The sequence below is a fragment of the Oncorhynchus mykiss genome, chromosome 5, assembly GCF_057628025.1.
Source record: "Oncorhynchus mykiss isolate SJ-2025 chromosome 5, ASM5762802v1, whole genome shotgun sequence".
Classification (NCBI taxonomy): Eukaryota; Metazoa; Chordata; class Actinopteri; order Salmoniformes; family Salmonidae; genus Oncorhynchus; species Oncorhynchus mykiss.
In genome coordinates this window covers 49,808,745-49,829,350 of record NC_143026.1, presented here as the reverse complement: position 1 = coordinate 49,829,350, position 20,606 = coordinate 49,808,745, and the positions used below count along the sequence as shown (strand labels likewise).

At 41.1% G+C, this 20,606-nt stretch overlaps 1 protein-coding gene across 5 annotated transcripts in view; it reads left to right on the top strand.

The window, feature by feature from the left end:
* col27a1a (collagen, type XXVII, alpha 1a) overlaps positions 1 to 20,606 on the top strand; it is a 292,008-nt gene that overhangs the window by 117,835 nt on the left and 153,567 nt on the right. For 4 of the 5 annotated variants that reach the window (XM_090235098.1, XM_090235099.1, XM_036977752.2 and 1 more), the window contains 8 exons: positions 2,360 to 2,413; positions 9,148 to 9,192; positions 11,281 to 11,334; positions 11,705 to 11,749; positions 14,898 to 14,951; positions 15,182 to 15,235; positions 19,845 to 19,898; positions 19,994 to 20,047. In XM_090235098.1, coding sequence (XP_090091224.1) covers positions 2,360 to 2,413; positions 9,148 to 9,192; positions 11,281 to 11,334; positions 11,705 to 11,749; positions 14,898 to 14,951; positions 15,182 to 15,235; positions 19,845 to 19,898; positions 19,994 to 20,047 — 414 coding nt within the window. Of the gene's footprint in view, positions 1 to 2,359; positions 2,414 to 9,147; positions 9,193 to 11,280; positions 11,335 to 11,704; positions 11,750 to 14,897; positions 14,952 to 15,181; positions 15,236 to 19,844; positions 19,899 to 19,993; positions 20,048 to 20,606 lie in introns of those variants that run through there. The other variant, XM_090235102.1, reaches the window with a different exon arrangement.

Here is a 20,606-nt window from a genome sequence, read left to right as displayed (position 1 = left end):
TCAGGACAGAGACATTAGCCAGGAGTAGACACTTGCATAGCAACTAGCTGCGATGATCCGGCGTAAAGGTTCAGAGCTTGCGGTATAAATCTGGAGATGTGGTAGAGAAAAAGCAGTCTGATATGCTCTTGGTTGATATTGCGCTGTTCAGATTGGCAGGAATTGACCAGGTTGAGGCTGGCTGATGTCCGAGTTAACGGCGAGGACCGCTAGCAGTGGCAAACTGACTACTAGCTAGTTAGCTGGCTAGCTCCTGAAGGGGATTCTGGTTCTAAAGTATAAAATTAGCAGATCCGTACCACATTGGGTGAGGCGGATTGCAGTATATTCAGTCCGTAGATGGAAAGTGAGTGAAAAAATATATGCAAAATATAGGACGGGACAAGACAAAAACACACGTCCGACTGCTACGCCATCTTGGACCACCTGTAGGTTTTTTTTGTGCGAGTGTCTTTCAAAATAAAATTTTATTTGTCACGTTTTGTAAACAACAGGTGTAGACTAACAGTGAAATAGTTACTCATCCCAACAATTCAAAGAAAGAAATGGAAAAATAACAACGAGGAATAAATACACAATGTGTAAAGATAACTAGTATACACAGTAAAGATACTATATACACAGGGTACCAGTACCGAGGCGATGTGCAAGAGTATGAGGTAATTAAGGTAGATATGTACATATACTGTAGGTAGGGGTAAAGTGACTAGGCAACAGGATAGATAGATAAGCAGTAACAGCAGCATATGTCTAGAGTCAAGAGGGTCAATGCCGAGACTGCAAAACTTAAACTAAACGCAGACTCAAATAGCTGACTGTCCCTTTTAATAGCTGGACATCTGCACACATTTAATTAAATAAGCACCGGTTTCAAACGCAAGGTCTAAATGAACTGTTTACGAGGTTTAATGTTTGATTTGGTACATTCAATAATTCAGTACTTTACTTATTTGTAATAACTAAGAAACTGCTAGCCATTGGCTGCTAACAGCTGAGAACTGCTAGCTGGCAAGTACACAAACAACTTCAGGAGTACAGGCCCCTAAAAATTGACTAATTGCCCTCTAGTGACAAAGGGAAGTACTGACAAATGCACTGTCAAAGAAGAGAAACATTTTTTTGTCAAGGAAAAGTTTTTATTTATAGAGGTTCCTGGTGGAGAGCCAGATGCGATTACCAGGATGGAACATGGGAGCCTCACTGAGGTGGTGATCCGCCTGCTCTTTCTGATGGCAGGTTGTGCGCTGAAGTCTCACGTGGGCATTGTTCCATACCTCTTCTGCACATCTGAACTACTGAAAGCCAATGCAGCTGCTGCCTATTGGCTTTCAGTAAATAATACTTACAAAGAAACTCAACACACCCAAGCCACTGTTGTTGAAGCGCTAGCTGCTTAGAAAAAAAAAAATATCCAATGAGGTTGTTATTTATGTGGTAGATTTTAAGTGGGGATGTGTGCATATGCATTCATGAGGGAGCATTTGTATGTGCAGGCATTTTTGTTGTTTTGGCATGTACAGGTTGTGTTGTGTTTTTGTGTGTGTACATGCTCTCTTCCCCTCTGATGCATCTAGAGGTCAGCTATTCCCTAGGGATCTTTGACTGCTTCACTTACAGTACACAGTATGTCAAGTGGTAAAGCCATTCTCTGTATGCAGATTCACTTTTCAGGTTCAGCAGATTGTCTGTTAACTTAAACTCTGTTCTCACAATCTTAAAATTGTTTGCTGACATTTAATACTTGATGACAGAGGTTGTTTAGTTTTTCAGACTGAGTGGAAAGATCTGTGCCTGCAGAGATTTCTGATGTTGTCCTGTGACAATGATAAATTATATCCAAATAGAAACAAAATTCACCTAATCTCTCACTCGCACATGCACATTTTGCGCATTTTGTCATGTTTAGATGTTAGTTTGGTAGATTTGGATACCGAAGTTATTTACAATGCCCATTGTAGATATAAAACATGATTTAGCACGCATTGTACTAGCACAAGTTTTTTTCTAGAGTGAATCAAAAATAAAATCGCAAACAAAGATTGGGATGATGTCTTCATGTAAAACAGACACTTAAGCTTTTTTTTTATATTTCTGAACAGCATTGGCATCAGGGTCAAAGTTAGCCTGGTCCCAGATCTGTATGTGCTTTAGCCAACTTCTCTGCCATCTGCTCTGACCATTGGAGCACTTGTAGGTCTGGGACCAGACTAGCAGTAGCATTCTTACTTTCTTTAAATCAGACCTGGTGATACTGTGCAGTAGTAAAAATGTAACTACTGTGATTAGTAGAACTACTGTGCATTAGTACAAATGTATGTACCAATTGCAGATTGTCGCTTTAAAGCTGCTCTCTCTCCAGGGGTTTCCTGGAGACTTTGGTGAAAGAGGACCACCAGGACCAGACGGGGACCCAGTAAGTGACCTTTCGTGACCAAACATGCACACACACAGCATTGGTCCATACAGTTTCTATCTAGGCATACTATATTACTTTACTCCACATCACTATGTAGGAAGATGCAAAACCTCCACAGGCACTGTCCTACATAGCACACAACCACATCCCCTCTTTCCCAGTGAAATACTTTTCTATTTATCTCATTCTCACCTGTGTAATGGAGTGAAGTCTTTAAGAGCACTTAACTCACCACACCATCCACACACACACTCCCATACACACTCTTCTCCTGGCTTTTCACTCAGTGGGAATGTGGACTGTGATACTTTTCAACAATGATAAGAAAATCCTATTTGACCACAAAGGATCCAAGAGATTGACTGTTTTGTTTGTAAGTACTTTTTGGACATACAGATGGACAGACAAGGTTTATGATATCGCATTTTTTATTTCACTGTGTTCTTTGTATTATAGATTTTATTTTCATTGGCATCAAGGCCCTAAAAAGTGTCAGACTCCAGCCACCCTAGTCATAGACTGTTCTCTCTGCTACCGCACGGCAAGCGGTACTGGAGCGCCAAGAGGTTCCTAAATAGCTTCTACTCCCAAGCTATAACACTCCTGAACAGGTATTTAAATGGCTACCCAGACTATTTGCAGTTGGAAGCACAGAATTGTCTAGAATGTGATTGTATGCTGTAGCGTTAAGATTTCTAAGGGGCCTAGACCAAACCATGAAAAACAGCCCCAGACCATTATTACAGCCCCAGACCATTATTGGCATCCGCCAAACCCAGATTAATCTTTTGGACTACCAGATGGTGAAGAGTGATTCATCCATTGAACACGTTTCCCATACTCCAGAGTCCAATGGCGGAGAGCTTTTCACCACTGCAGCCAATGCTTGGCATTGTGCATGCTGATTTTAGGCTTTTGTGCAGCTGTCTGGCCATGGAAATCCATTTCATGAAACTCTCGACGATCAATTCTGCAGCTCTAGAAGGGCAGAAATCTGACAAACTGGCTTGTTGAAAGTCACGGAGCTCTTCAGTAAGGCCATTCTACTGCACTGCCAGTGTTTGTCGATGGAGATTGCATTGCTGTGTGCTTTATTTTATACATCTGTTTGCAACATTTCAAGCTGAAATAGCTACATTCACTAATTTGAAGGGGTGTCCGCATCCTTTTGTGTATGTATATTGTATGCCCCAGAAATCTGGAAATTATACTTTATGCTAATTCAGATAAAAAAAATTCCACAAGTCATTTATAAAAATAAGGGTGAAAATGATTGCCACCCTTTTTTTCTGCCACCTTCCCCTTCCGAGGATAATGGCACTGAGCCTTTTTCTAAAATGTTTTATGAGATTGGAGAAGACATTGTGAGGGATCTTATACCATTCATCCATTCAGAATCTTTCCAGATCCTTGATATCTTTAGTCTGCGCTTATGGACTGCCCTCCTCAATTCAAACCACAGGTTTTCAATGGTGTTCAAGTCCAGACACTGAAATGACCATTGCAAAATGTTGATTTTGTAGTAAATGAACCCGTTTTTTTTGGATTTTGATGTGTGCTTGGGGTTATTGTCTTGCTGGAATTTCCACTTGCAGCCAAGTTTCAGTATCCTGGCAGAGGCAACCAGGTTTTTAGCAAAAATGTCCTGGTACTTGAAGTTCATGAAGCTGCTGAACATAACAAGGGCCCCGGACAGCTCATTTATCACAGGTGCATGAGCACAAAAAATACTCTTAACCTTGCCTGCTCCACAAGGCTGTTTGGCTCATCTCCTTCGCAAAGATTAATAACTTTGCATCTGTTTCTGATTAATAATCAAATAAAACCCAGAAACGAAACGTAGGCTGAAAAATAATTTGTTTGTCATAGGAAAAAACACTGCATTCACATTGATTTCCATGAAGTGGGAGGTTTGGGTTTGTCACTACAAGCCCAAATATATATAATACTTTGACTAAAACAATGACTTATTGACTCAAATCTGTGTGCAAACATCATGGGTAAGCTCTGGGCATCGTCTTTCAGTTCGGAAAAGTGCTACTCGTGTGGGAGTTTAAAACGTAAGCCTAATGATAAAACAGATACATTTGCCATTGGTAAGAAGATTGCATATATTTATTAGCTTTTGCATTAGGCCTAAATCATAATCGTATTGCAGGGAATGTCTCTACTATTCTGACGTGACTGGTTTTCCCACTACACAACAAATAGGCCTATTAGGCATTTATCCATCAGTCATTCAATAGCCAACCATGCTCGAAGGTAAATAGACCGGTAAGTGGTAGCCTATTTAAAATATTTGACAGTATGGGTAGGCTGTACTATAGTATTGCTGGGCCGTAGGAGTGTAACGTCTTAGCCCATTTAATCTCAGAACCTATACCAAGGCAAGAGATCACAATCATGTATTAATAAACAAAATATTCAACAACAATTATTTTGCATAGAAGTGTGGGCTGTAGGCAGTATTTACTTTTAAATTGTTCAATAGACAATCTTGCAGAATTTGCAGCCAGAGTTTGTAACTCATATAGGTGACATGCATTCTTACTTTTTTAAACTAACTCTGAAAGATTAAAACATTCTTTCCACACCTCTACAGAAATGATTTCTAATTTGCCATTGCCCAAAAATAAACAGACATGCCCACTCCCCAGACAGGTGCATGTCTAATGGCGAGCAGTTGCCATGCCAGGCGGCGATGCAACCATGCTCTCGATGGTGCAGCTGTAGAACTGTTTTAAGATCTGGGGACCCATGCCAAATCTTTTCAGTTGTTGTGCCCTCTTCATGACTGTCTTGGTGTGTTTGGACCATGATACTTTGTTGGTGATGCGGACACCAAGGAACTTGAAACTCTTGACCCTCTCCACTACAGGCCCGTCAATGTTAATGGGGGCCTGTTCGACCCTCCTTTTCCTGTAGTCCACAATCAGCTTCTTTGTCTTGCTCACATTGAGGGAGAGGTTGTTGTCCTGGCACTACACTGCCAGGTCTCTGACCTCCTCCCTATAGGCTGGCTCAACGTTGTCGGGGATCAGGCCTACCACTGTGTCGTCAGCAAACTTGATGATGGTGTTGGAGTCGTGTTTGGCCACCCAGTCGTGGGTGAACAGAGAATACAGGAGGGGAATTGGCACACACCCCTGAGGGGCCCCCATGTTGAGGATCTGCGTGGCAGATGTGTTGTTGCCTACCCTCACTACCTGGTGGCGGCCCGTCAGGAAGTCCAGGATCCAGTTGCAGAGGGAGGTATTTAGTCTCAGGGTCCTTAGCTTAGTGATGAGCTTTGAGGGCACTATAGTGTTGAACACTGAGCTGTAGTCAATGAACAGCATTCTCATGTAGGTATTCCTTTTGTACAGGTGGGAAAGGGCAGTGTGGAGTGTGATTGAGATTGCGCCATCTATGAATCTGTTGAGGTAGTATGCGCATTGGAGTGGGTTGAGGGTTTCCGGGATGATGGTGTTTATGTGAGTCATGACCAGCCTTTCAAAGCACTTCATGGCTACCAATGTGAGTGCTACGGGGTGGTAGCCATTTAGGCAGATTACGTTCACTTTCTTGGGCACAGGTACTATGGTGGTCTGCTTGAAACATGTTGGTATTACAGACTCTGTAAGGGAGAGGTTGAAAATGTCAGTGAAGACACTTGCCAGTTGTTCCGCACATGCTCTGAGTACACGTCCTGGTAATCCGTCTGGCCCCGCGGCTTTGTGAATGTTTACTTGTTATTTGCTTACATCAGGAACGGAGATGTTTATGATGCTTTTGCGACGTTCAATTCATTCGCACAAAAGCATTCACTGTGAAAGTTGATACATGTAGGGCCTTCATATATAGGCTATGAGCAGCACTTAGTTCAATCAGTTATTGTTTTCTTGCTCAAACTGCGAGCAACACCTGTCAAACTCAGACATTTCTCTCAAATCACAGGGATGTCGATTCTCATGGGACTATTATCAGAGGACTTTGTAGTTTGCCAAAAAACTTCAGTTTCCATTTAACACATCTAAACAGTAGGCTACATTTCCCTTGACATGCCGTAGACCTAATTTGAAGTCCCGTTTTGTGAATGTGGAATATGTATAGTGCCTCAGTCATCACAGTAACAGCCGGCACTGCTATCATCCTCTTTTACCACTTTATCAAATATTTTCCAAACATGACTTTTCTGGCCCGCACATCACTAATGCTCACAACATTCAGTTGTTGGGTTACACCCACACCATTCCAACACAGAAAAGCTGATTTTTAACATACAGTTAAAAAGCAGTTTTTTGGAAGGAAAACCATTTCACTCATATTGTAAGTAATTATAGGTCCTATTTCATAAAAATTTGAAAAGACTGGGCAGTTACTTTAAAAAAGTAAATGTTTATGCAGATTACATTTTATTAGTTTTTATAAGAATCTTTAGAGGTGCCAATCATTTTCAACCAAATCTCTTTCAAGGAACAATTTGTATTAGTATAAAATAATATCCTCCCCCCCAAAAAATTAATACAATATACAATTAACTTAAATATAAACACAACATTTAAAGTTTTGGTCTCATGAGCTGAAATAAAAGATCACAAATTATTTATCTCAATTTGTGCACAAATGTGTTTACATCCCAAGATAATCCAAACTGACAGGTGTGGCATATAAAGAAGCTGATTAAACAGTATGACAATTACACAGGTGCTGTGTTGTCCCCACCTTGTGCTGGGGACAATAAAAGGCCACTCTAAAATTTGAAGTTTTGACACACAACAAAATGTCAGACCTCTCAAGTTGAGGGAGTGTGCGTTTGGCATTCTGACTGCAGGAATGTTCACCAGAGCTGTTGCTAGAGAATGTATTGCTAATTTATCTTCCATAAACCGCCTCCAATGTTGTTTTAGAGAATTTGGCAGTGCGTCCAACCGCCCTCCCATGAGCTACGGACAACAAACACAATTATCTGTTATCAATGGCAATTTGAATGCACAGAGATTGTCACGATCGTTTAGAGATGGATTGGACTAAAGTGTAGCGTGGTAGGCGTACAGTTTTATTTTATTTAAATTACACTGAAAAAAACAATACAAAAACGAACGTAACGCTACATGCAGTGCAGAAAGCAACTACACACAAACAAGATTCCACAATCTAAAGGTGGAAAAAAGGCTGCCAAAGTATGATCCCCAATCGGAGACAACGTTAGACAGCTGCCTCTGATTGGGAACCCTGCCCGGCCAACAAAGAAATAGAAAAACTAGAATGCCCACCCAAATCACACCCCAACCGAACCAAATAGAGAAATAAAAAGGCTCTCTAAGGTCAGGGCATGACATACCTTGACGAGATCCTGTGGCCCATTTTTCATGCCATTTATCCGCCACCATCACCTCATGTTTCAGCATGATGCACACCCCCATGCTCACCATACTGTACATGTCACCCATTGAGCATATGTGTGATGCTCTGGATCGACATGCACGACAGCATGTTCCAATTCCCAACAATATCCAGCAACTTCACACAGCTATTGAAGAGTAGTGGGACAACATTCCCCAGGCCACAGCCTGATCAACTCTAATAGAAGGAGATGTTGCGCTACTTGAGGCACATGGTGGTCACACAAAGTATCTGTATACCCACTCATGAAATCCATAGATTAGGGCATAATTGATTTATTTCAACTGACAGATTTCCTTATGAACTGTAACGCAGTAAAATCTTAGAAATTGTTGCATGTTGCGTTTATTCTTTTGTTCAGTATAGCTCAATATTTGCATTATTTATTTTATACAGTCTTTTTTGCTCATCTTTATTAAGGGTGACAATAACTGTCAGGCTATTGCTATTGGAAGGTGAATGCAACAACAACCTCAGATTGGCCGATGAAGGCTGAAATAATGGCCAGTGGGCGGATCTCCACAGATCATGTCCCTCTATCTTTTAACTTGACTTTATTTTCACTTTTCCTCTGGAAAAAGGAATTTAGCTAGTTTGAGTTTCTTGACTTCCTGCGAGGCTAGCCTCCATCTCTCCTCTCTTCAGAAAAAGAAGAGGAGAATAAAGTGATCCTTTCATCATGGGCTGCAAGGCAGGAGGAAATGGGCATGGCACGTAGCAGAGGGGGCGAGGCAGGTGGTCAACAAACTTATCTCTGTGTCCCGCTGCAACTGTTCTCTTCTTGCATTGCCAGGGAAGATGGAACCTGGAGATTACATACACTCGCACACACACAAATGTCCCCCACCACCCCCTTCCTTAGTCTTCACTAAACACTCACTAAAAACATTTTACATTTTTTTTCACCTTTATTTAACCAGGTAAGCTAGTTGAGAACAAGTTCTCATTTACAACTGCGACCTGGCCAAGATAAAGCAAAGCAGTGCGACACAAACAACATCACAGAGTTACACTTGGAATTAACAAGCATACAGTCAATAACACAATAGAAAAAAAGAAAGTCTATATACAGTGTGCAAATGCCGTGAGGTCGGCAATAAATAGGCCATAATGGCGAAGTAATTACAATTTAGCAGATTAACCCTGGAGCGATAAATGAGCAAATGATGTGCAAGTAGAGCTACGGGTGTGCAAAAGAGCAGAAAAGTAAATAAAAACAATATGGGGATGAGGTAGGTAGATCGGGTGGGCTATTTACAGATGGATCCAGCATATAACCCCAGAAACCTGTTCTCTCTCTAGCGCTCTCACAATCACACTTCCTCTCTTCCTCTTTCCTCTCCAAGGGTTTGCTTGGAGCCCGTGGTCCTAATGGAGTTCTTGGACTTATTGTAAGTATAAACTGTATGTGCCTCTGTTTGCTTCTGTGTACACCATTTCTATGTTTGTTTTATTGGTTTGTGTGCACGGGTGTCAACATCCATTTCCACCCAACACTGGCTTTGAAGACCATATCTTCAAAGGCATGGAGAGCTGTTTAATGTACTGTAAGTCTTTTAATTTGTTGGATATGTTCAGAATAACTTACTGCCTGGCCCATATTTTACCACTGGGCACACACTGGTTGAATCAACGTTGTTTCCACTTTGAATTGACATCTGTGCCCCGTGGGGTGGCTTTGTGCTGGCCACACGACACGACCCAAAGGCATCTCAGAAGCCCTGTGACAGAATGGCCTTCCCTTCCTTTATCCTGCCTGGGATCTAAAAATGACACTCCAAACAGCACACAGCCCTCAATCTACACCAATCCCCCAGAGACTAACAAGGGAGCTGCTGGGTGCATCCCAATTATATTGCCTTTCTCCCCAGGTGTGCCTTTCTCCCCAAGTGTGAACCAGTTCCTCTGTCACGGGCGAAATTGCCTCTGACTATAACGTTTCCCTAGTTTTCTCCCGCCCGCTTTGTTCCTTCCAGCCCCCCTACTCTATCCTCAGCCACCAGCAGGCCTATAATTGGAAATGCTGTGGTCCTGCCCTTAGTCTCAGTCTGACTAGGCATTCACCTGATCCTGGTGGTAAACACAGCAGCCCTTTCCTCTGCCACCAAGCCACATCTCTGTTTGCTTGTAAATATACAACTGCCATTTTTGATCCGACACCCCACCCCACCATTTGGGATCCAGTCTGTGACAGTTGCTGTGGCCCATTTGCTAGTGTTTGAATGCTCATAGGTCAACATTATCTGCAGGCCTTCAATCTAGCACAGGATTCTTTCTAATAAGACTCATTTGTTTCCTTTATAATGACCATCAAAGACTTGGATTATGTCTCCAATTTGAACAAACTTGAACACACACTGGAGAGAAGGAAAGTAATATTCTTCTCTTCTGGGACACCCAGTTCTGAATCCTAACTGAATGAAACTCAAAAAGCATGCATTCACACGCAGCCACACACACACATACAGATCCAGCTAACGCCATGCTCTCAAAGGCATGAAAATGTAATTAAATTCATCTCCAACCCAATACACCCCGATCTATGTCTTTGGTGCCTATACCTAGGAACGGAGGAACTAGCTGGAAGATATTCACTATCATAAGAGTAAAACTTGACAGTGTTTTGAATTGTGAAACACTTCCTGATTTCCTTCCTCAAGGGGTGCATTCCAGGTCACCTACATTGTACATTTTTTTTTGGGGGGGGGGGGTGATTCAATGTACAATTGTAAGGCAACCAGCTGTGATAGGATTGTGAGTTTTATAGCATATAGCTGAACTAACATACATTCTCAAGTTGAGTTGTATGTTCACTCAACTTTGAATTTTAGGTTGAGTGAACATTCAATTCATTTTCTGATTTTTTTCAACATGATTTGCATATTTCCCAGTGTAAAATTAAAGTATTTATGACAATATATAACATATATCATAAGGCCTTTGAGGGCCTAGTTACTGTACACCCTAAAGCAGTGGTCTAAAAGTTGCATTATGCTGGCTTGCAAAGTAATTTGTAATTTCTATTGGAATCCAGTCAGAGTGAGGATATCCAACAATTTGACATTTTTATTATCTCTAACCTACATTGAGAATAACTGCCAGGGTAATTTACATTTGTAATTTTACACAACAAGCTTGTTGAAATTAAGCTCAATTCGAGTAGAGTTTGTTGATTAAATTAACAATTGTAAGGCAACCAGCTGCAATGGGATTGTGACTTTTCTCAACATTTGGACATGTACTGTAGCAGAACAAACATACAGTGTTGCCTTCCAAAGGCAAACATGAATTTGTAATTTTACTCAACAAGCTTTTTCAAATTCAGCTCACTTCAAGCAGAGTTTGTTGAGTCAACACACTTTAACACTTCAAAGTCTTGTCCACTTAACTTGCATAATAGCATTGGTTAAATTGGCTTTTTACAGACCAGATTATCAGGAGATTAATATGGCTTTGTGTCTCTCTCTTTCTGGCCTCAGGGTGACATGGGACAGAATGGGAAGATGGGCCTTCCAGGACCCAATGGGCTGAAGGTGATCACACACACACACACACACGCACACACACACAGAGGGCCTTTGCACCTACCTTACTCCTTTATAACCCCACTAGTGTAGTAGTATACTGTACATCTGGGAAAATATGAGCTTCTGCTCCTGTTAAAGTAGTGAGTTACTGTTGTCCTATCTATACTATATGGAATAATACTGCCAATTAATTAGATGTCTCCGTGTGGAACTTTAACAAACAGTTTATAGCGGTCAGTGCAATTGTTGACCAGTGCCGCTCCACAATAATATAGTGAATAATACTAAGTTTCTGATTTATTGGGATGGGACAGGCCAGACAGGAAAGGGGACAGTTTGATTGGTACTAATCTCTACATGTGTGTGTTTCTTGCAGGGGGTGTCCGGCAACCCTGGAGAACCAGGACTGAAAGGTGATAAGGTGATCTGAATATTCCCGTTATTGGCCTGTGATTGAGCAGCATGTGATGGATAATGTACCCCCCCCCCCCCCCCCCCCCTCTGGCCAGCTTGTACATAGCGTGCTCCGAAGCAGTTACTGTATAAGCTGGGCAAGGAGTTTTTCCTGACTGTAATCTGACCACGAAAAACCTCAAGGCCACTCCAGTTTTTTTTTTATCTGGTCAATTCACATCACTCTGTCTTTCCTGGTCAGGACACATGGTCAGGAAGAAACCCTTGGGTCATGTTCATTAGGTCACGCAATAGAATCCTTTTTTTCCACGGAAAACTAAAATTATGAGTCCAGGTAATCCCTCCATGTTACATTAAGTTGTCTTCTGTTTAGTGCCTAATGAACACAACCCTGGCCTAGTGTAAGTACAAGTGAGACTTGCTGCCTTAGCTTAGCATGTAAGGTGATAAACTGATATTTTGGTAGTCACACATGCAAAATTGTTAACCGGCATTTTTACAGAAATGTTGATTAATCTACATTGTCCTTGTAAAAATAAACTTAATAAAGTAAAGGAAATGTAGGCCATAATACAGTAAGTCAAGGGAGCCAACACTCCTCTCCTCCCTGTTCTCTCTTGTTCTTAATTTGGGTGGTTCGATCCCTGAATGGTGATTGGCTGACAGCCAATATACCACAGGTATGACAAAACATGTATTTTTACTGCTCTAAGTATGTTAAGGCACCTCAGGTTTGTGATATATGGACAATATACCACTGCTAAGGGCTGTGTCCAGACAATCCGCATTGCGTCGTGCCTAAGAACAGCCCTTATCTGTGGTATATTGGCCATAAACCACACCCTCTCGTGCCGTATTGCTTAAACATGCCCCGGTGAACTCATCTATTGAATTGAGTGTCAGAGACATATGTGTGGATGTATGGATAGATTGATGTTACTACATCCATACATTTACTCATTCGCATCAGCACCACGTGGAACAGGTGTATTTTGTATATGTTTGTGCTGGAATATGATGTGATGGGCAGGATTGGGGAGTAACGGATTACATGTAAGGGATTACAAAAAAACGGTAACTGTAATCCGTTACGTTGCCAGCAAAATTATTGTAATCCTTTTACAGATACTTTTGAAAAACTAGATTATTACTTTTAAATTCAAAATCTTTGACACGGCTCTGTTTTCTCAATGACATTCAAAAAAATAAAAAAGAAGGCGCAAATTTAAGTTTGTTCCACTTGAGCGAGTCTACAGTGGTAAGGAATGGGGTTGTTGTGGATGGCTGTTCACAAATCTAAATGTGTATTTGAACCCAATAAGGGTTGAATTCAAGAAGTTTAAGCTACCTTTCAGTCATTGTTTTTGAAACAGCCAATGAAAAATGTGCTTTTGCAACAGCGGCATAGTGCAGATCCCAGCCTAGGAATAAAAGTGGGTCTTTTATTGCTCAATCTAATTCAGGCTAATAAAAACATATATCCATAGGCCTAATGGACACATGCTCAAACTCGCACACTTTGGATCGACTTAAAGGAGAAATCTGTAGATTCTACATCCATTTTTTGGCTTTAAAAATGATATACTGTGTATCTACAGTACCAGTCAAAAGTTTGGACACCAACTCATTCAACGGTTTTTCTTTATTTGTACTATTTTCTACATTGTAGAATAATAGTGAAGACATCAAAACTATTAAATAAAACTATGAAATCACACAACATTCTGCAGCAATACGCCATCTCATCTGGTTTGCACTTAGTGGGACTATAATTTGTTCAACCAACACACCTCCAGGCTGTGTAAGGGCTATTTGACCAAGAAGCAGAGTGATGGAGTGCTGCATCAGATGGCTTGGCCTCCACAATCACCCGGCCTCAACCCAATTGAGATGGTTTGTTATGAGTTGGAACACAGAGTGAAGAAAAAGCAGCCAACAAATGCTCAGCAAATATGGGTACTCCTTCAAGACTATTGAAAAAGCATTCCAGGTGAAGCTGTTTGAGAGAATGCCAAGTGTGTGCAAAGCTGTCATCAAGGCAAATGGTAGCTACTTTGAAGGATCTAAAATCTAAAATATATTTTGATTTGTTTAACACTTTTTTGGTTACTACATGATTCCATATGTATTATTTCATAGTTTTGATGTCTTCACTATTATTCTACAATGTAGAAAATAGTACAAATAAAGAAAAAACTTTGAATGACTAGGTGTGTCCAAACTTTTGACTGGTACTGTACTGTATATCCATTGATTCTTTAAGTATATAACTTATGAGCTTAGTTCAACTATCACACTCCAAGAGAACCCAAAATATAAGCTTGTTTTTCTCCAATGTTTGTAAACATTGTATATGTAAACAATCACAAACATTGTATATGTAAACAAACACTGAAAAGTCCTATTCTTGAAGATGCATTTGTTTACCTTTTATTTAAGTAGGCAAGTAAGTTAAGAGCAAATTCTTATTTACAATGATGGCCTATCCCCCCGGCCAAATTCTCCCCTAACCCGGACAACACTGAGCCAATTGTGCGCCGCCCTATGGGACTCCCAATCACAGTCCGTTGTGACAGTCTGGGAACAAACCAGGGTCTGTAGCGACGCAGTGCCTTAGACCACTGCGCCACTCAGGGGGATATAACATTTATTGAAATGACTGGAATTCTGATAGACTTTAGTTTTTAATGTAAATATATAATTTAATCATATTATTATTATATGTAGTAGAAAGCGATGGGTTAGAAGAAGCCTACTTGAACAACCATAAATTAAAATGTAACATCCATATATGGCCAGCTAAGTAAACTTTAACATTTATCTATCTTGCAATAGATGTCGTTCAATTGGTAACATTTTTGTCTTCTTCTAATGCCTCTTAAGGGGAAAGTAATCTAAAAGTAACTGAATGTAATCAGAATTCATTACTGAGTGTGGTTTATCCAAAAGTTACGTTACTGATTACATTTAGAAAGTAACCTACCCAACCCTAGTGATTGGGTATAGTAAATGAATGCTAATCTTTGCAAAGTTATAATGAGTATTGTCTTGTAGTAAATTGTTGGATGTGTGCAATAGAGCGCAGACATTTCACCTTTTGCTAATGGTGTTCTCTCTTTCCCACTCCATTCTTTCACTTCCTCCAACCACATTAGGGTGAAATTGGGCTTCATGGACAGCAGGGAATGATCGGGTTCCAAGGAGACAAGGTAGAACCCCAACCCCCCAGGTTAACCCTTTAATTTCCTCTCTGCTGACCTCCAACTGCCCAAGCAAATGTACACACTCACACAGAGCCTTGGCCTTGGAGATGTTAACCAAAGTCATGCATGTCTAACGGCTGGTGAAGTTCCCATCAATCTCATTGGATATAATGCTTTCAGTGTTGTTCTGTTGCTGCTGAGATTACTAAGATCATTGGGGTCTGTGTATCTAACAGGGTGTTCAGGGTACTCGAGGGTTGCCAGGTACCAGAGGAAAACCAGGACTTCAGGTGAGTTCTCCCGCTATGAATTGAATTGGGATAAGGATTTTAGTTTGGCCATGCAAAATGCATCATCACCATTTTTGCTCTATACTGAAAGTGCTCGAGCTTGAAAACTTTACTGGTGATATGCACAATTCTTTGAAGATGTTATTAACAGTGGGCTAATTAACAAAATAGAGATGCCATATCTTAATTTAAGCCAGTTTCACATGACGTTTTAGTAGACACTCTTGTCCAGTTGGACTTAGAGTAGTGAGAGCATACATTTTCATGCTTTCTCGTACTGGTCCCCCGTGGGAGTCCAACCCACAACCATGATCCACCAACTGAGCAACATGGGACCACATGTGGCAGGAAAATAATCATGCAGCAACAGTAAATGTGAATTGTAACGTGGCTTTTAGTTGTTGGTCCAAAATTCCTCTAAGGCATATTGTATGATCTGTTTGATGTTGCGTTCATATATTTGGCAAGCGTGGTAAGGAGTACAGAAGCAGCTCATCCTAGAGCGATGTGTTCAATTTGTCCTGATGGTCGCGCTGTGGGGCCAGTGTGTGTGTGTTTATGAGTAATCTAGAGGAAAAAGAAATGCACACTTATTTAGGCGAGGTTGCTGTCTAGCGGAGTGGAAAACTTAAAATAAAGGAGAGTCTCACACTATGAGCTCAGATGCAAAAATGTAATGTCCAACGTTTCGACAGGCAAGCTGTCTTCATCAGGGTAATGAGTAGTGTTTATGAGTAGTACCTGAAGATGTGCATCAGGGGTATTGATAGTGTTTCACGATTAAAACATTTCACATACATAAATATGAATGTACAGTGCATTCGGAAAGTATTCAGACCCCTTCACTTTTTCCACATTTTGTTACGGTACAGCCTTACTCTAAAATGGATAAAAAAAAAAAAAATCCTCAACAATCTACACACGATACTCCATAATGACAAAGCAAAAGCTATTTAAAAAAAAATCTTTGCAAATGTATTAAAAATAAAAAAACAGACACCTTATTTACATAAGTATTCAGACCCATTGCTATGAGTATCGAAATTCAGCTCAGGTGCATCCTGTTTCCATTGATCATCCTTGAGCTGTTTCTACAACTTCATTGGAGTCCACCCTTGGTCAATTCAATTTTTTTGGACATGATTTGTAAAGGCACACACCTGTCTATATAAGGTCCAACAGTTGACAGTGCATGTCAGAACAAGGAAAAAGCCATGAGGTCGAAGGAATTGTCCGCAGAGGGGTTGGGTTAAATGCTGAAGAAACATTTCAGTTGAAGGCATTCAGTTTTACAACTGACTAGGTATCCCCCTTTCCCCTTAGTGCTCCAAGACATGATTGTATCGAGGCACAGGTCTGGGGAAGGGTACCAAAAACTTTCTGCAGCATTGAAGGTCCCCAAAAACGCAGTGGCCTCCATCATTCTTAAATGGAAGAAATTTGGAACCACCAAGACTCTGACTAGAGCTGGCCGCCCGGCCAAACTGAGAAATCGGGGGAGAAGGGCCTTCGAAGAAAAACCGAGAACCCAATGGTCACTCTGACAAAGCTTCAGAGTTCCTCTGTGGAGATGGGTGAACCGTGCAGAAGGACAACCATCTCTGCAGCACTCCACCAATCAGTAATTTTTCGTAGAGTGGCCAGACAGAAGCCACTCCTCAGTAAAAGGCACATGACAGCCTGCTTGGAGTTTGTAAAAGGCACATAAAGGACTCTCAGACCATGAGAACAAGATTCTAAGATCTGATGAAATCAAGATTTAACTCTTTGAATGCCAAGCGTCACATCTGGAGGAAACCAGGCACCGCTCATCACCTGGCCAAAAACATCCCTACGGTGAAGCATTGTGTTCGCAGCATCATGTTGTGGGTGTGTTCTTCAGCGGCAGGGAGTGGGAGACCAGTCAGGATCAAGGGAAAGGTGAACAAAGCAAAATAGAGAGATCCTTGATGAAAACCTGCTCCAGAGTGCTCAGGACTTCAGACTGGGGCGAAGGTTCACCTTCCTACAGGACAATGACCCTAATCACACAGCCAAGACAACACATGATTGGCTTAGGGACAAGCCTTTGAATATCTTTGAGTGGCCCAGCCAGAGCCCGGACTTGAACCCGTTCAAACATCTCTGGAGAGACCTGAAAATAGCTGTGCAGTGACGCTCCCCATCCAACCTGACAGAACTTGAGAGGATCTGCAGAGAATAAATGGTTGAAACTCCCCAAATACAGGTGTGCCAAGCTTGTAGCATCATACCATGAAGGCTCGAGGCTGTAATTGCTGTCAACAAAGTGCTGAGTAAAGGGTTCCGAATGCTCATGTAAATGTGATATTTCCGGTTTTTATTTGTAATGAATTTGCAAAAAATTCGAAATACCTGTTTTTGCATTGTCATTCTGGGGTATTGTGTGTAGATTGAGATTTTTTTATTTTTTTATCCGTTTTAAAATAAGGCTATAATGTAACAAAATGTGGGAAAAAGTTAAATGGTCTGAATACTTTCTGAGTGTGAAACATTTCATTGTCAAACACTATCAATATGCCTGATGCACCTCTTCAGGTACTACTAACACTTTTGCCATCTTATAGCAACTACTCAAATCACTTCAACAGTTACCAACAATGAATAACTGTACCTAGCTTGAACACCGTCAACACTGCTTGCAGGTTTAATTATTATAATTATTCCTTTTGTTCCGTAAGGCAACATTACAAGGCAAATTCCTGGTGAGGCCTAGGAGGGTGGAACCTTGTATGATGGTAAAAGGCCATTGGCCACACCCTCACACGTAATGCCATGCAAATTGGCCACATGGTGGTGCTATAACAATAAATGTAACAGACACATGCCATGACACGATAACGCTATAACAAGCACATGTTGATATCTCTATATGCAAAAAATTTGCGATTCCCTGATCCACCTCTACGCAGACGACACCATTCTATATACTTTCGGCCCGTCATTGGACACTGTGCTATCTAACCTCCAAACAAGCTTCAATGCCATCCTTCCATGGCCTCCGACTGCTCTTAAACGCTAGTAAAACCAAATGCATGCTTTTCAACCGATCGCTGCCTGCACCCGCATGCCCGCCTAGCATCACCACCCTGGATGGTTCCGACCTAGAATATGTGGACATCTAAAAGTACCTAGGTGTCTGGCTAGACTGCAAACTCTCCTTCCAGACTCATATCAAACATCTCCAATCGAAAATCAAATCAAGAGTCGGCTTTCTATTCCGCAACAAAGCCTCCTTCACTCACGCCGCCAAGCTTACCCTAGTAAAACTGACTATCCTACCGATCCTCGACTTCGGCGATGTCATCTACAAAATGGCTTCCAACACTCTACTCAGCAAACTGGATGCAGTCTATCACAGTGCCATCCGTTTTGTCACTAAAGCACCTTATACCACCCACCACTGCGACTTGTATGCTCTAGTCGGCTGGCCCTCGCTACATATTCGTCGCCAGACCCACTGGCTCCAGGTCATCTACAAGTCCATGCTAGGTAAAGCTCCGCCTTATCTCAGCTCACTGGTCACGATGGCAACACCCATCCGTAGCACGCGCTCCAGCAGGTGTATCTCACTGATCATCCCTAAAGCCAACACCTCATTTGGCCGCCTTTCGTTCCAGTACTCTGCTGCCTGTGACTGGAACGAATTGCAAAAATCGCTGAAGTTGGAGACTTTTATCTCCCTCACCAACTTCAAACATCAGCTATCTGAGCAGCTAACCGATCGCTGCAGCTGTACATAGTCTATTGGTAAATAGCCCACCCATTTTCACCTACCTCATCCCCATACTGTTTTTATTTATTTATTTTTCTGCTCTTTTGCACACCAATATCTCTACCTGTACAAGACCATCTGATCATTTATCACTCCAGTGTTAATCTGCAAAATTGTAATTATTCGCCTACCTCATGCCTTTTGCACACATTGTATATAGACTCCCCCTTTGTTTTCTACTGTGTTATTGACTTGTTAATTGTTTACTCCATGTGTAACTCTGTGTTGTCTGCTCATACTGCTATGCTTTATCTTGGCCAGGTCGCAGTTGCAAATGAGAACTTGTTCTCAACTAGCTTACCTGGTTAAATAAAGGTGAAATAAAAAAAATATATGTTTATATCCCTTGATCTGTTTGACTTCGAATGATGATATTTGGCACACATGCTAAGGTCTATGAGTCTAGCTAATCTGTAAAGTATGGTTAAGTTTAGCCGTATGGGGGGGCTGTTGGAGGCTGTTGGACAGGAACAATCATTAATGCAAGCACATTGGCTTATTGTGGGCATATTGTTTGAGCAAGAGGCTTGGAAAATATTTTTTGAATATGTGCATCCGTAGACGCCATGTACCAAATGTGGCACTGATCAGTCGAGCGGTTCTGGAGAAGAAGACATTTAAAGTAGTCTATATCATAAATAATTGTCTAAAATATTGTATGATCTGTTTAATTTTTAGTTGTGATATTTGGCAAGCATGGTAAGGAGTACAGAAGTAGTGCATCCTTGGGAAATATGTCAAATGTGTGCTGATGGTGGCACAGTGGGCCCACTGCTTGCAGCTTTCATTTTCCTTGCATTTCCCTCCTACTCCCAGGGCAGGCCAGGAGAGAGAGGGTCTGATGGAGTACCTGGCCTTCCAGGAGCAGAGGTAACCACTTACAGTACACATGCACAAATGCATGTACACACACAAGTACACACAACAACAACATAAATATGTTCCCTTTTCTCTCTAAATCACAGGGTTTCCCTGGAGACATGGGGCCTCCTGGAGAGAATGGCTTAGAAGGCCCAAATGTGAGTAAATAACTTTTGTTCTTTTTGGGATCTGTTGAATGTTGGTATGACCCACATGAAAAAATACTAATGCATACTATGGTATAAAAACTGTAGTATTACTGTATTTATATACTATAATATTTACTTTAGTGTTTTTGCAGACTTTACTGAAGCCTAGTATTGTTTTTGCAAACATTTTGCAGACAGTTTACTAAAGTATAAATACTGCAGTATTACCATAGTTAAAAAACAGTAATAGTATTTCAGTCATAACTGTAGTATTTACTATTGTGTTTTATTATGTTTGACATAGAAGTGGGGGCTTCCACAAATACTAAAAGAGCAAACTTTCCATAACCTGTTAGTAGGTAGGACTGCAGTCTGAACAGCTTGTTCAGCGCTTCTGCTCTTTTCTGTAACCTGTATGGAACACAATATATGTTCTATACTCAAGGTTGGGTAGGTTACTTTCTAAATGTAATTCATTACCTGTCCACAATTGTAATCAGTAAGGTAACTTTTAGATTACCCAAACTCAATAACATAATCTGATTACATTCAAAAACTTTTAGATTAC